At 38.0% G+C, this 15,527-nt stretch overlaps 1 protein-coding gene across 3 annotated transcripts in view; it reads right to left on the reverse strand.

Moving 5' to 3' along the window:
• The window catches only part of slc4a10a (solute carrier family 4 member 10a), a 32,960-nt gene that overhangs the window by 2,662 nt on the left and 14,771 nt on the right, over positions 1-15,527 (reverse strand). For all 3 annotated transcript variants that reach the window (XM_056734198.1, XM_056734200.1, XM_056734199.1), the window contains 23 exons: positions 14,450-14,531; positions 13,601-13,744; positions 13,373-13,511; positions 12,332-12,492; positions 12,067-12,255; positions 10,736-10,821; positions 10,481-10,638; positions 9,022-9,109; positions 8,770-8,916; positions 8,560-8,660; positions 5,619-5,793; positions 5,398-5,531; positions 5,042-5,287; positions 4,777-4,882; positions 3,243-3,404; positions 2,953-3,066; positions 2,679-2,840; positions 2,349-2,600; positions 1,476-1,544; positions 782-955; positions 559-681; positions 397-461; positions 13-123 (listed from right to left, as the gene is read on the reverse strand). In XM_056734198.1, the coding sequence (XP_056590176.1) occupies positions 13-123; positions 397-461; positions 559-681; positions 782-955; positions 1,476-1,544; positions 2,349-2,600; positions 2,679-2,840; positions 2,953-3,066; positions 3,243-3,404; positions 4,777-4,882; positions 5,042-5,287; positions 5,398-5,531; positions 5,619-5,793; positions 8,560-8,660; positions 8,770-8,916; positions 9,022-9,109; positions 10,481-10,638; positions 10,736-10,821; positions 12,067-12,255; positions 12,332-12,492; positions 13,373-13,511; positions 13,601-13,744; positions 14,450-14,531 (3,188 nt within the window). The remainder of the gene's footprint in view (positions 1-12; positions 124-396; positions 462-558; positions 682-781; positions 956-1,475; positions 1,545-2,348; positions 2,601-2,678; positions 2,841-2,952; positions 3,067-3,242; positions 3,405-4,776; positions 4,883-5,041; positions 5,288-5,397; positions 5,532-5,618; positions 5,794-8,559; positions 8,661-8,769; positions 8,917-9,021; positions 9,110-10,480; positions 10,639-10,735; positions 10,822-12,066; positions 12,256-12,331; positions 12,493-13,372; positions 13,512-13,600; positions 13,745-14,449; positions 14,532-15,527) is intronic.

Here is a 15,527-nt window from a genome sequence, read left to right on the forward strand (position 1 = left end):
GTAAATCCAAACCTTTTTGAGCTTTGATCTTTTTTGCAGCTGTCACTGGTGATGCCTTTCCACACATTTCCAAAAGATGTCTTTGTCATTTCATCTGAAATGTTGACGGTGGATGGATCGTCCCTTAAACACAAACACATCAATATTTGTTTTTAATCTAACATGCTCATTTTCGTGACGCTTTCAGATTCTTAAATAAATTCAGTAGCAGTTCATCTAAATGAGGGGATGAGTCATTATTTTTTTTGCCTATCAACATATTGCGGTCCAGCTGAAATATTCCCTGTGGCTGTTGTCACATTTTTTCCTTGATGTATTTGTAATGAATTTGTTATGCTTTCACATTAATATTACATCATGTCTTCTCCCAACACAACATTTTACAACACGACATACTTGTAATGCCCCTCAAGAGGTACTTGAACAATTCCTTCATCCTCCACCAAAACACACTGATTCTCCTGAGAGAAAGAGAAACAAGACATGGTTGATGTCATTTTAAAACACCGTCTGTAGTGATTGGCCACTTTTGGCCAATAGCATCAGTTCTGTGAGTACCTCTTGCTGCGCATCTTCCAGTTTTTTCTTCTTGCTCTCGGGCATGAGGTCATCAAGCCAGCTGAGCTCTCGCTTAGAGAAGAAAAAATCCAACAGCTTACGGATGAAGACCAAAGCCAATACCTGTGAGAAAACACACAAACATACATTTTGTAAACAGTCAAACAAATGAACTCCCTGGGAGATACGCATACTGTATAAACACACGCCATTGATGTCCTACCATCATGGGAAAAACAATGGCAGCTCTTGAGGTTTTAATGACCCACAGAAGCACCAGGCAGCTGAGCTGGATGATGGTGAACAGGTGGACCTTTCTCAGCGGGACGTGTCTCAGGTAAATAAAGTCCGGCTGGTGTTTCGGAGGCATCCAGAACAGCTTCACACGATCAAAGAACTGACAGCAGAAAACAAACACGCCTCAAACACGGCATAATACTGTATATCACTGCTGTCGTTCTGAAACCTTGTTTCTTCATATTTCGGGGGCGGGGCATAAAGTATTATTATTAGTCAGCCTTTATGTTTGTCACTTGGTTTTGCAAATATCTAACAAATCAAAAGTATTGAAAAATGCTTGTCAACTTTGACAACACAGTACAGTGTACAGTGTCATTTAAAAAAAAAAAAGCAAATTTGGACATCAGCGGTTTTGGAAGGACAGCAATGATATGTACAGAAAGTACAAGAATGAGACTTTAGTGGTCAATTTAAAATTTCTAAACTTGAATCTATGTTCTCATTCAGTTGCAGAATATACGTATAGTTAATATAACGAAACTTCTTGAAGAACAGGATTAAGCACCTGAAAGAAAAGCAACAACTATATACAACTGTAGTGTATCTTGATTCTGATTATTCTTTGTAACTGAATGGCACATTACACTGAATAATAATGTAAAAACCAGTTGCAGTACCTGTATGCCTCTGAGAGACGATGCTCCCATGTAAAGAAAAACACCATACAACACAGGCATCGGTATGTGCTGAGGATAAAAGGAAATAAACGCAATATATACAATAGAAGTAGTAAATAACAACAGTAGAAAGTAGTAAATAAACACCCACTTAAATTAAAACCCCCAAAAGTTATTTCATTGATAATAAGTATAAGACTGAGATCTCCAGTCCTGCTCCTGGTGTGTCAGTTTCTGCAAAGTTAACATTCAACCCCAACCAAACATGAACCATATAATTTGCGTTCCGAACTAGATATTATCTGCCCTGAACAGAAATTACATTTAGCATGTCCAAAATCTTATTGTGTTTCAATGTCTGTGCCTTAAATACCCAATCAAGATAGCACACTCCGTCTGGCTCACGTCTACTTGACGTCTGCATTTACTTCTGCAAGACATCTGCAATACATAGTTTGCTGATCTGCAATACGTCTCGGAGACGTCAGTCATACATCTGCTAAAGATCTGGAGATCTGGAAAACATCTGCTGTGTAAAAACATCTGCTAATAATCTTAGAAAGAGCTGTTTTACATCCATCCTTAATCATAAACATCATACAAAAGTCATCTATAAGATGTCCAAGTATTGCAGGTAAGCAACTATGTGTTGCAGATGTAAATACAGATTTCAAATAGACCTAAGCCAGATGGAGTGTGCTATCAGGGAAATTATTCACTGTACTTTTTCTAAAGAAAATTAAGAACATAACAAAAAATCTGTGAACAACTAAAATGCAAGAAAGAATGGTGCCTTAGTTTGCTGCATGCGAAAAAAACAACAACAGGTGGATCCAGCTGACCTCAACAGACTCCATATAAAAGACAACTTACCTTTAGTACCGAGGTCATGAACACCGAGCAGCCCATGAGCACGAATATCATGAGACCGGTGAACCGCTGCTCCCTAATGCCCAAAAACTTTGGCTGCTCTCCGGGGGCGGAGCATTCAGACTCCAGTTTCAGGCTGTTCACGTGGCTGATAGACAGAACCGTCGCGGCCACGAACCACGGCAGGCCCATCAAAGAGCACACGCCCAACATCACGCTCACCACAAAGAGGTCCAGATGGTACCCACAACCTTTCTGTGAACGCACACACACACAGACACACACATGAGAAGACATTTGGCATTTCTGTAGACCACATGAACGTGTTAATACCTTCAGCTTGTGTTCCTTCCTGTTAATGATAACAGCAGTGATCTGTTGGTCCATGAAGATGAGAATGGTGCACAGCAGAGCTGGGATGAAGCTTATTGGAATGGTCCACCATGGGTTTGGCCCCAAGGGGCTGATGAACCAGCCACGGTCATCTCTGGTTGGCTGTAAAAGATCATGTGATCAAAAACATATTCATTGAGGATAAATAGATGTGCAAGATTTATGTAAAAATGAAAACCACCATGCAGTATATATTTAATATTCTCTGACTCACTTCAAACTCATTGGGAACCTGAAGTTTGGCGGAGGGGATTCCAAGACAGTAGTCGATCAGAACCATGGTCAAGATGGTGAAAAAAACAGCGAAATCGCTGATCACAGATCTCACCTAGAGAAGTAACATACAGATATTTGATTTATATCAGGAACGAGAAACACCCCGTCCCCTTTTAATGTAAATTCCTCATTTACACTTTGTGCAGTGTACGTTCATCATCTCAAACATTTAACCATAATGTATGTAAATGCACATTGATATTTAGAAAAATCACACAAGCTTCTTGCCTTGGTTGGGAAGTAGCGGCTGGTTTTGAATTCTTTGAGGAAGGAGGACATGGCGACCGTGGAGAAGAAGAGAATGACGGACCAGAACAAAACATCAGGGACGTACGGACCGTGATGACCACATGCGTTGCCGACAAACTCCCCTCTATTCTCTATACAGCCCTGAGACATAACAAAACATATATTTTACCATAAAATTGAATCTGTTAACATTAGTTGATACATGATCTGACAATGAAGAATACAGCATTTGAGCACTTCCTTTCAAATGTCAACCTTAAGATGAAAAAAAAAGTTTTAAGCAAAGGTTTTCATCATACTGATATTGTAGGTCAGATGTCAATATTTGGTGATTTGAATGGCTCCTTGATTTGCAGAGTTCACTTGTGTGCGTTTGTTCACAGCATTTCGGTGATGAACGTTATGTAAACGGTACTGCTGGATTTGCAGATCGTTTGAAAATGATTGATGGAGCGGTCCCATCACTAAAAGATGCCGGACATGAACCGTACGCGGTTAGTGAAACTGAGTCATATGTCTGTGTTTTGTTGGCAACCGGTGCATACGTGCATTATGTAAACAGCACAAACTTATAGTGAATCAACAGTTATGCAGGGATAATGTGATGATGTATTGTGTGCTCGGGCTGTAATCCTGCCCCCCTGCAATTGTTCAGCGTGTCGCCTGTTTCAGAAATAATCGTTCAGCTGTGTCTGTCTTTTGTAAATGAGATCAAACTAAAGACTCTATGAAGATACGAAGTATGCAATGCTACTCTATAGGTAGTCAAGATTGTTATGAGATAGGAAGAAACTATGTGTTACATTTGATTTAAAGCATATTTTGTGTTTTTAAAGAAATTTTCTTATAGTCAGGTAACTGAATTGTCACATACATAACAGTACATATTCCTTATAAATGGACACATAAAAATGTATTTTATGTTCTATAAAGAGCCATCCCTTCTCCGTTTGTTGCGTTTCATTGCTTCTGGTCTGCTCAATTTTCATTCACAGAAATCCTTCAAAGTACGTTGTCTCTCAAAAACGTGTCCTTATTTATCACATCCATATTCATTTTTCTCTTTGAAAATAGAAAACTTATGCACAGACTGATATTTTTCTGATGTTTGGACTCCATCATCAGGGTTTTAGGAAATTATAAACCGATGGTTCAATACATGGGAGACATTCTATGAGAACTTATATTTCACGTTTTGCCTGAAGATGTCACATCGATAACACTGGAATTGTCCCTTTACTAATCTTGGTTCATGTTAATTTTAACATTTACTAATAGATTTTTACAAATTTAAAGTTGTAATGGTTAACATTAGTTGCACCATGAACTAACATGAACAATTGTGGTATTAACTAAGATTAAAATGTTTGTAGTTTATGTTAGCTAATGCATTTTCCATAATGTAAAGTTAAAACAAAATATGCAGTGTGCTGTGCACATTATGAATATTATCTGTACACATTAAAACACCCGGATAAACATTACTACATTCGTCAAATGTTATTAAACTCACCTTGACATCTAGTCCTAACCAGTCGATCTCAGATGCAGTGATGTTTTGGTCCTGCCAGTAACCCAGTGTGGCATTGCTGGGGTCTTTGGGCATTGTGCACACACACCTGCCAAACACACAAAGTGCAATTTCTTGAGTTTGTTTACAGATTATTAGTGTGACTAGATACTTACTAGTATGACTGTGATTGTTAAGATGTGTGTGGATGTGTGTGTATCTATAACTATACATTTGCAACTGTATGTGTGAGTGCTCTAAGACTTACGAGTAGTCAGTGAGCCGGTTGAGGTTATTGTGCATGTTGAAAGGGTAAGTTTCTCCCAGATGGATGAGTTTCTCCAGAGCCTCATAAATAAAGATGATGCAGATGAGGGAAGCAAAAGCTTCCTCTGTGAATCGTGTGATGTAACACACCAGTGAGCTGGCGTCTGTGGCGACCAGCAGCAGGCAGAAAAAAGCCGTCCACAGTCCGATACACACACGTAAGGAGAGGTACGACAAACCGTACTCTCTGAAAACACACGGAAAGGTAAAATGAAAATCTTGACATTAAAACACAGATGCGGCACACAACATATTCTTAGAAAGTTCCCTTTTCATTCACAATTTAGAAGTGCTCACTTGCAGAATTTGAAGAGGATTTTCTCAAACACCAAAACCGGCCCTGTGCTGCCCAGAATGGTGAGGGGCTGCCCAGCAAACAGAGAGTAGGCAATACCTGTCATTGAAGCTCCAAACAGAGACTCTATTGCACTCTGAAAGAAAGAGAGGAAGGGAATATATATATTAGACGCAGAATGTAGTCAACGCGTATGTTTTCTTCTGTACTGATGTCTTCTTACTATACGGCCTTCTGTAGCTTCTCCCAGGAGGCCTCCAAAAGTGATAACAGGTGACATACAGGCGCAGTACAGGAAGAGGAAAGAAGCCAAACACTGCAGACTGATGGCGTCTGCGTAATCTGACAGGTAGTGTGGAGCTTTACGCTTAATGTCCTTGAACAAGCCACCGAATAACCTGAAGATCAGAAACAAATGATCTGTATCTCAAAAATTTGATGCTTTATAATTCGGGATGCACGATAAATTATCAGCCATATCGGTATCGGCCGATAAACGGTCATTTTTTATGATATCGGTATCGGACATTAATAACAATTATAAAAGCAGATAAATCATAAATCATTTCACCATCCTCACTGTTCAAATATAGTACATTACTGTCTTTCTGTCGTGATCATTCACTTACTGCTATTAGCAAAACATTGTCGATGCAGTCACAGTATTTAAATTATAGGAACAAATATACTGTTTAAAGCAAAATGCTGTCTGAATGCATTCTGTCTTGAGACCTGTTAGAATTGTGGCTACTGAGAACACCTTTCTGGGTTGCTCTGGAGGAAAATCTATAATTTGTTCATTAAATAAAAGTTGTACCAGAAAAGTTTAAAGAATCTTTAACTAGTGTAAAGTAGGCTTGGTACACATTTTTTAGGATTAAAAGAGAACTAATGGTTACCTATTTTTCTTCAGTCAATGTTTTCAAATAAAATCCTTTAATAAAATACCCACTTTTTGCTTTTTTTCTGGCACAGAAAAGTTTTTAATAATATTTAGATACTGTATATCGGCCACTATATCTGCTAACGGCTCCCAATGTTAAGGAATTATCGGTTATCGGCCAAAATTTACATATCGGTGCATTCCTATATACTGTATAATGCATTTGTTTGTTGTGCATGCAAAGTGAGAATGTATGCAAACTTAACAGTATTCTTGTGCATGCAAATTTGTGTATGCAAATGTTTTTGACATTTTCTGCCTCAGGAGTTTTGCATGTTTATATGTGTATGTTCTCAAGTACACTGCTTAGTTTCAAGTGAAACAATCATACACATGCACCTGCCATATACACATATAAAAGTACATGTATGCACACTAAAGCTGGGCGATATACTGAATATTTGATATAATTGAAATCATTCTGCTGAAGAAACAAAATAACAGAATATTGTGATTTTCTAATATTAATCAAATTTGAAGGTTACTGCGGCATTTCACTCCCCTCTTATGTCTCACAAGTAGCGCAAAACTGAAGAGGTTATACAAGTTCACTAACATTTTACAGTCTTTATTGCTTAATTCTAAGTTAGATACAGAATTAAAGCTACAAAACACACTGATTTCCTCTTTTGTTCTTATATTAACATTAATGACAACAGCAGCAGGTTTAAGAATGATATAAAACGCAGATCTGACACCCTGTCCTATTTTCACAACTCTTTGCATTCAATAAGGAATTACGTTGAAATCTGTACTTTGAAAATTCTAGACAAAACGGCCTTCTAGCATAACCTTGTGTGTTATGTTCATTCAATCATGAAAGAGAACATAATATACTGGTGCTCTGTCTGACATACGGCTTTTCCACCGAGGCTTGTGCAGGAGTCCAACTGGGAACCGGGCTGCGCTTTTCCACTCAAAAATATCCTGAACCAGTGCCAAGATCCTGGTTCCAAACTGGCCCCGAGACCTTGTTGGTCTCGAACTATCAACGTCAGTAGGCGGAGCTTTCTCTGGATACTTGAAAGCCATCCTCGGCCAAGAACCGGCTCCAGTATCAGCACCAGCACCGAAATAATTTGATATTCACAGTTTGTATGTATTGTAGGCTCTGTGGCTTTAGGGGAATGCCCTCTTAATAAAAATCAAATTAATATTTTCTAAATGAAAAAAAACTACTGACAACATACAAACAGCAAATGTAACAATTAAAATGCTATCATCATAAAAAGAAAACAAATTTACTCACTTAATTTGCCTTGCCTTGCCATTCATACCAGAACTACTTCTATCTTTTAATCATTTCACAATAAGAACGTTGTTCATCACTAAATGTGACCCTGCTTGTGAAAACCCAGCAAAAGTTTACTGTTTTCTACATAAAATCATCCTACAGACTATTCTTTGAAAATAAAACAACAATATCTTAAATATTGACTGCATAATGCCATTTTAAAGATTGAAATTAATGCTTGACATAAATCTTTAATGTTTGTTATCTAATAATTAATTTGATTATGAGTCTTTAGCCTGGGTTATCACAGGGTAACAAATGTTTACATGCTGACCAATAATGCTAATGCTAAATGTAGATAAAAAGGTTATGGTTCGTAAAATATCACAAATATTGCTGCATTTTTTTTACTGTTGTGTGTCCATTTACCAGCTCCGTGTCTGCACAACTATTGTTAAAATAAGCACGTGTCTGCTGCTCTTCATGAGGCGGGACTTTGCACGCACGGAGCGGAAAGGGTTAAAAGCAGCGTTTTGGTGCTAGATAAAGATATTAGAAGATATAGCGGCAAAAGATCAATAACATAAATGTTCCTGAGAGCGTGTTTGATGTGATTCTCCATTGTGAATACACGCGGCTTCAAAATAGTCAAATGGTTTTAAATGGTTTATCAGCCTAAGTTTCGTGGTCTGGATGGAACAAAGCGAAGGTCCGGATCCGGCCCGCATTGAGCTTATTGACGATGACTAGTTTATACCGAACACGTCAAAGCAACTTTTTCAAAACGATAGACAAAATGATGACCAAATAAACTGATAGTGCGTTAAATATTTCAACGCGTTAATCTAAAAATGAATGAATTGCATGTGTGTTAACATTGACAGCCCAAATATAAATGTAAAAAATATCAATCTATACAAATTATAGGTATATCACCCAGTTTTAACACACACACCTACATTATTCCGACACATTTATATGACTTACTTCCCTGTGCGCTGTAACTCTGGTCCTTCATGACCTCCATGCTCCTCAGCTTCCCCCAGATCCGTCCCTCCATTGGCCAAAGGAGGAACCTTTCGCTTCTCCTGCAAAATGAAAACATGGCCCAATTGCTATTCATCCCAGACAAATGATTTTGGGAAGTTTGCACTCTTCATTTTGGTATGAGGTCTGTGTGAAGTCAAGGTGTGTTACCTGAGAGGGCACATTTTTGGGAGGCTCTATTCTGATGGTGGGATCCCACTCGCCTGGGGGCAATACAGTAACCTGGTCCAAAAACTCATCGATTCCAGCCACGAGGTCGAGTCGATCCTTTGCTTTATAAGCCACATCATGGAAAACCTGAATAGAAGATGTTCAAGTAAACTCAACAAACTCAACACATCTACAGTTAATGCATATCAACATTTCCCAATGTTAGTCAATGCAGAGCATGTGTACACGGACCTCATCTGTCATAAGTGTGGCAATGGAACGGCCGATTTCGTGGTACTGAGGTCCTTTCCCAATTGGCCCCAGCAAGATAAAGAGAAACCTACAAACAACATAACACAGACACATTAAAAAAAGCCTAGGAGACAATGGGCCTCATTTATCAATCTAACGTAGAAACGAGCGCAGATCCGTGCGCAGAAATCATCTTATGACAGGGTTTACTTGTGATTCATCTTACATTTGTATGCCGCCATTCGCTTCATACGAATGATCCTATCTTGATAAATGCGTGGCTGAAATCGATCGTAATTGACATATCCCCTGTACATTTAGGGTGTAGATGCCTCGTCCCTAGATTTTGCGACAAGGAGATACGTAATCCGGCCAAAAAGAGGAGCTTTTCTGATTTAGAAATTAAAGTTTAACCTTGAAAAGCAGAATCAAAGGAAGTAAAAAAAACGTTCGGAAAGAGAACACTGCTGCGGATAACAGCGTTGGCGTAGTGAACCGAACTCCAGCTGAGGTTTGTATTTTTTATTGGATATCTATTGAATATTTATGTTTTGTAGAAATGACCACAAATATTTAGGTAGGCCACTACTGCTGTTGGTTTTATTCTTCTTCTTCCCCAATGGGAATCTATGGCAGCCCTATGAACCGTATGTAGGAAATTAAGATATTTAGCACACGCGCAGTGGTGGTCCTCAATAGTCCAGTGACCAACTATGGGGGCCCTAGCACTCACTCTATAGTGCCACCAGCAGTTCAAAAATTCACTTTTCAGGCCCCACAAATCGGCTTGGAGGCTGCCACACAAACCCAGGCAACCCAGAGCTGTGACCCAGTGCACGTCTTCCATCGCACAAATAAAAAAAACATTACAGCATGTGTTTTTCACTTTTCATCAGAGTGCATTTTGGTCAAACAAAGAAGATATCACCTTGCAAAAAGATTAACTTACCCTTTTCTTCTAATTTTATTGATTATTATAGATTTTTAAATGTTTTACTTTTAATTATGCAACTTAATTGTGGTAAATTATCTTAGAAGTAGCCTGAAAGTTTTTTTTTCACCAAAGCACCCGTTAACCTAGTAATATCAAACAATTAAATTATCATAATTAGGCTGGAAAATAAATATTTTATTAATGTAATGAAAATAAGAAATTGTATAGGAATCTATTTTTACATTTCTTATACTAAATGAAAAATCATAATCTTTCTATTTGTCATTATTCCTTTTCAGTTATCAAAAGGGTAAAGTGTACACAGACCTTCATCATATCACAAAACTTGCGTACACGAACTGAGACCTGTCGTAAGACATGATTGTAGCAACCGCTCACGTCCATATTGATAAATGCCAAGTTTTGGGTGGAAACAACCGTACACCCTGTTTTTGGTTGTACGCTCGTTTAATAAATGAGGCCCAATATGAACTGAGTTTTGCCAGCAGATTGTTCAGCTCTTGCCTGGTGGTGATCGGGACTTCAGCCAGGCCGTTGAGCAGTACAGCTGGAGACAGACGGATGAAAGCTACCACAGGTTTCTCCAGAAACTCCAGCTCACCTACCAGGATATTAGAGGCCTCAGCACCCTGTGGGATCTTCTTCATGAAGTGGAGGTCTATCTACACATAAATTAAAGCTTTTTTAATTTCTATCTGTATTACTTACCCTATTTAAGTGCAGTAAGACTTCTTTATCTATATAAAATGTGATTCTTACCTTGCTGAAGTCGACAGCGCTGTTCTCACGACTGCCTCCCCCACCTTCTGTTGTGGCGGGCTGAGTCTGAGGGGAAAACATCTGACCTGCGAACAGTATAAAAGTTATACAGAACTTTTAATGAAATTCACTTCTTATTAGTAAAACTTCATCAGCAGTAGCGTATTGTAGTAATTAAGTATTTATAAGATTATTGATGTTAAGAAGATCTTGAACAATAAACACCAACCTGGATTATAAAAGCTGTAAAATGGAACAAGTAATACAAATTTCTAAATAAGATCATTAAACTTAAGCTGAATGCGTCAGAGAAACTATTCCATATGAAACTATACCACAGATACTAGTACTCTAGGGTTTTATCTGTGGTTAAATGAGAAGCTAAATTAATATTATTTGTTAGAGCCTAGAAAATAATACCTAGATTCCTGTACTACTGGATGATTCACCTCAATGGGTTTATCTTAGTTCAGATCTACACTTCCGTTCCAAAGTTTAGGATCACTTCTTAATGTTTTTTCTAAATTGTAGAATAATAAAAAACTCATCAAAACAATAATCTGATGATGAGAATTATGCTGTGGCTACAGAAAACTAAACAAATCAAAGCTATGTTGAGAGGGTAAAGGGGAGGTATTGTACAGTACCGGGCCTGGCTATGTTATATTTATGTGTCTTTAAAGTAGCTTCCATTTGCCTTGAATTCGTAGAAGGTGAACTTTTAAACAGTATTGAAGAAACAATTTTTTATAATATAATCAAATTAATGATTATGTTTTTACCATTAAAATTTTTGACCACAAAATAATTTCAAATATATAATCAAATGCCTTTAGTTCTAATGATTTTTAATGACCCTAAACTTTTGAACGGTAGTGTAGATTTTTCATCTCTAGGGATTAGAATAGTTAGATAGGGATTAGATAGTTTACTAATATCTAATCTACGATCATATTGCCTGCTGGTGTTTTTTCCTCTGGGTCGAGGATGGGGATGCAGTGGTACCCATAAGGTGGGCTGAATCGCTTGCTGAAGGGGTTTCGAGGTTTTTTGGGTTGGATGAGAGGGTTGTCTCGGGCAGGGAGGGCAGAGGGACATTGATGGGGAGATGACACACACTTGGGACAGTGAACGGACCAAGGTGGACATAAGTGCACCTGTCTGTCTTTCACACTGCGTTTGAACCTAGACCAGAGGTCTGTAGAATGGGGACCGGGGGACGGGTGGTTCGTGATGACAACTGAGACACACAGACAAACCAACAAAATGGATGATAAGACAGATACATAGTAAATGTAGATAAACGCTGATGGAGTGTCATGGAGCAGTACCATTCTTATCCATGGAGTGAGGTTCTGACTGCTTCTTGCCAATATCTGCAAACGAACGTACGATGGGGATCCGATTGGCCAGTTTCTTCTGGTTCTGATGGTGGTGCTGTTTAAGAAGGGCGTTACGGATCTTCTTTCGTACCTCCTCTCCAAGAGCACCCAATGTCTCGTGCTGGTCCAGAACCATGTCTTCAAAAAAACCAAGTTCATTTTTTTTAATCCTTTAAAAAAATAAAACAATGTTTAACTCATGCTTAAGGTGTACCTGCAATCTCCTCAAGTGAGTTGGCCCTCATGTCCAGCATGACGGTTCCATTGAGAATACAGCTACGCAGTTCAAACAAACTGTGCAGAGAGAGAGTGGCGACGTACGGCTTACTCCACCTCTCACCTCCATCCTCCACATCCTCCTCAAACTTCAGCCATCTACAGAGACAAGAGTCAGGACAGAGGAACAACGATATCATGAAAAACTGTTGCGTGACAAAATTCAGCAATGAAAATAATTTTAATTAAAACTATTGTTGTTGTTATTATTAATTTAAAAATACTTAATCATATGAAAATATAATTAATAGTCTTTTTTTTGGTAGACGCTTTTATCCACATTTCAAAACTGCAAACAACAAAACTCAAAATGATATACAAAAATAAATACTTTAAACTTGTTTATGGTAATTATAATTCATTTTTTAAGCTTTAAAAATTGAAAAATAACATTAAAAAATATATATCAAAATACATAAATAACAAAATAATAATACACTATTACTATCTATTTCTTTATTATTTTATTATTATTATAAACATTAATAAATTATGAATCAAATCTTTTTAATCAATGTTGGATGGTCTTATAATTTTATTAATCATTTTTATTTGTTTTATCTGTAATCATTACAATTACTACTGACATGTGAACAAATGAAATGGAAATCTAAATTTGAAATGAAAAATTTGGTACACAGTGGGTTTTGGGATATGGGGAAAATCTGTGGTGCTTTATAAAAAAAATCTTAATAACACTCATTTCTAGTGAAAAGGTTTTTTTAAAACGAAATACAATGTAACTAAAATTAAGAGTGCTTGGGAGAAACAAAGAGACTTGCACTATAAAATAACTTTTTGTTGTGTTTTCATGTTCTCATTTAGATGCAGAACCACAACCAAAACGTATGGATACACATGGTACGTGTGCTCTGAATATGTTGATTTATAAACACTTCTATTTAGCTGTAATGTATCTAGTGCTTGTCTCTGACAGGTCACCCTCTCTGTGTCTCCTCACATAGATGTGTGTTTATACCTGGCCGTCTCTTTCCATTCTGCATCTTCTCCCTCTTTCAGGCAGATCTCATCCAGCTCTGTGAAGAGAGCGTGCGGGATGTGTTCCTCATCATCCTCCATCCCCAGCAGGAACTGTACGCGCTGAGATGGAGTATCCGCTGGATGGAGACATAAACAAGTCTGTTTCACACATTTCCACAAGTTCATAAAGTTTTCGTGTAGTTTGTGAGCGTGATGCTGATCTTACTGTATGATGGAGATTCTCTGCCATCTTCGGTTCCCGAGTCTCTCTCCCGTGACCTCTTCCTGTGGCGGTGTCCATGGTGACGGTGCCGTCTGTGTGATCTTCTACCCAGAGGGACATGCACCCCGATGTAGAGGGTACGGTGGCCTATCAGAGACAATTACCAACACATAAACCATGACATTGCTGATGGTGTATTCTCCACCCATATCTATCGCAAGGCTTCATTTTATTACGATAAGCCCTGTGGTTTATGTGCCAACACATAGTGCCTGTGCACTTTCAGCCCGACGCGAGTTCGATTCCCGTCTTGAGCACCCTTTGCCGTTCCCACTACCCTATCAAATACAAGCAAAATGCCCCTTAAATATAACTTAAAAAAAAAGAGCTGATGGGAGTTAAGTAAGGATTTGCTTTAGAAACACAGAGGTTCTTCAGGGACAGACATTCTCTGGCCCCAAGTGTGTGTGTGCGTGTGAGAGCTGGAAAGAAATGTTTCTGTAAGTGGAATATTTCCTCACGACTAAGAACAGCTAATGTCAAACAGGGGAATCGTTTCCTGCCTGCTTTTCTGTCTTAAAAATGAGAGTACCAAAATATAATGTAAACATAAAACTATATAATTATGATAAAGTATCCAAAAAATATACTTTAACGTTTTTTTCTGGATAACTTTAAGCTCTTACGTGTTTAGACAGGAAATTAGGAACTGTGAGAACATGACACAGACTCAAACCCTGGTGAATACAGAGTATTGGAGCATTTGCTTCTGAAGAAATGTTTTCCCAGACTCACTTCATCAGGGTCTGTGTTTGGTATCCATGATTAAAACAGTATACTTTCAGGTCTTACCTTCTAGTTCTTCTTTCTCAAAATTTGTGTTGAGCATGGACCGGGTCCCTCCCCTGTCCAGCACGGCTTCCTCATCGTTCCTCTGCAAAATAAAACACACTGTTAAACAACCCTTACATACATTTCCTGTAGCTCAGTGGTGAGAGCATTGTGTTAGCAGCGCAAGGTTGTGGGTTCGATCCCAGGGGATTGCACATACCTAAGTATAAATGTATAGGTTACTGCAATTCGCTTTGGATAAAAGCGTCTGCCAATTGCATTAATGTAAATGTGTGTTCTCTTATGAGTGATACGATAACACTTTAGAATAAGGTTGTATTTGCTCAAATAAGTTATTGCATAAACTAACAATGAACACTTCTACAGCATTTATATTTCTCCAATACTACTTAAAAATGACTACCATAACATTAACTATGTAGTAGGAAAATTTGCTTCATACCTTTTTTAACGCAAAAGAAGTTAATTTGAAGAATGTAAGAAAGAAAACAGTTCTGGGGCATTTTTTGCTACCATGTAATTTTTTCTTAATATGGTAAACAGAAAACACATTACAGCATCTATTTCTTAAATAATTTATAACACATTCAGATCAATTCGCATACACTCATACACTCATAATCTTTAAGTAGAATCATTGGACTCTAAAACTGCAGGTCAATTAAATATATCAGAACAAATCAAGAACCATTTCTTGGTTTGCAAGAAATTAATTTATTATTATGTTCCGTATCACTACATATCAATGTTTTCAAGATTCAATTAGTTCCCAATATAACATAGACTAAAGCCTGTGACATTTATTCTTAATAAACACATCACATCAGACTCCTATCAAAATAATGCATTAATAGCATCACAGCCACAACAAACTGTCTACCTGCATCATTTGTTATGGATTGACAGACTCTCATTCCTTCACCACATCCCAAAATAAATAGCCTGCCTGAGCCTAACCTTAACAGACAGTTTCCATGGCAACTAATGTGACCTGCCGCTAGTTGTCCTCAGAACACAGATGACATTGTTTTAGTCATAGTTTCTTCTGCAAAGCCAGAAAAAAGAACAGGTCCACCGT

Source organism: Triplophysa dalaica, chromosome 21 (genome assembly GCF_015846415.1).
Source record: "Triplophysa dalaica isolate WHDGS20190420 chromosome 21, ASM1584641v1, whole genome shotgun sequence".
Classification (NCBI taxonomy): domain Eukaryota; kingdom Metazoa; phylum Chordata; class Actinopteri; order Cypriniformes; family Nemacheilidae; genus Triplophysa; species Triplophysa dalaica.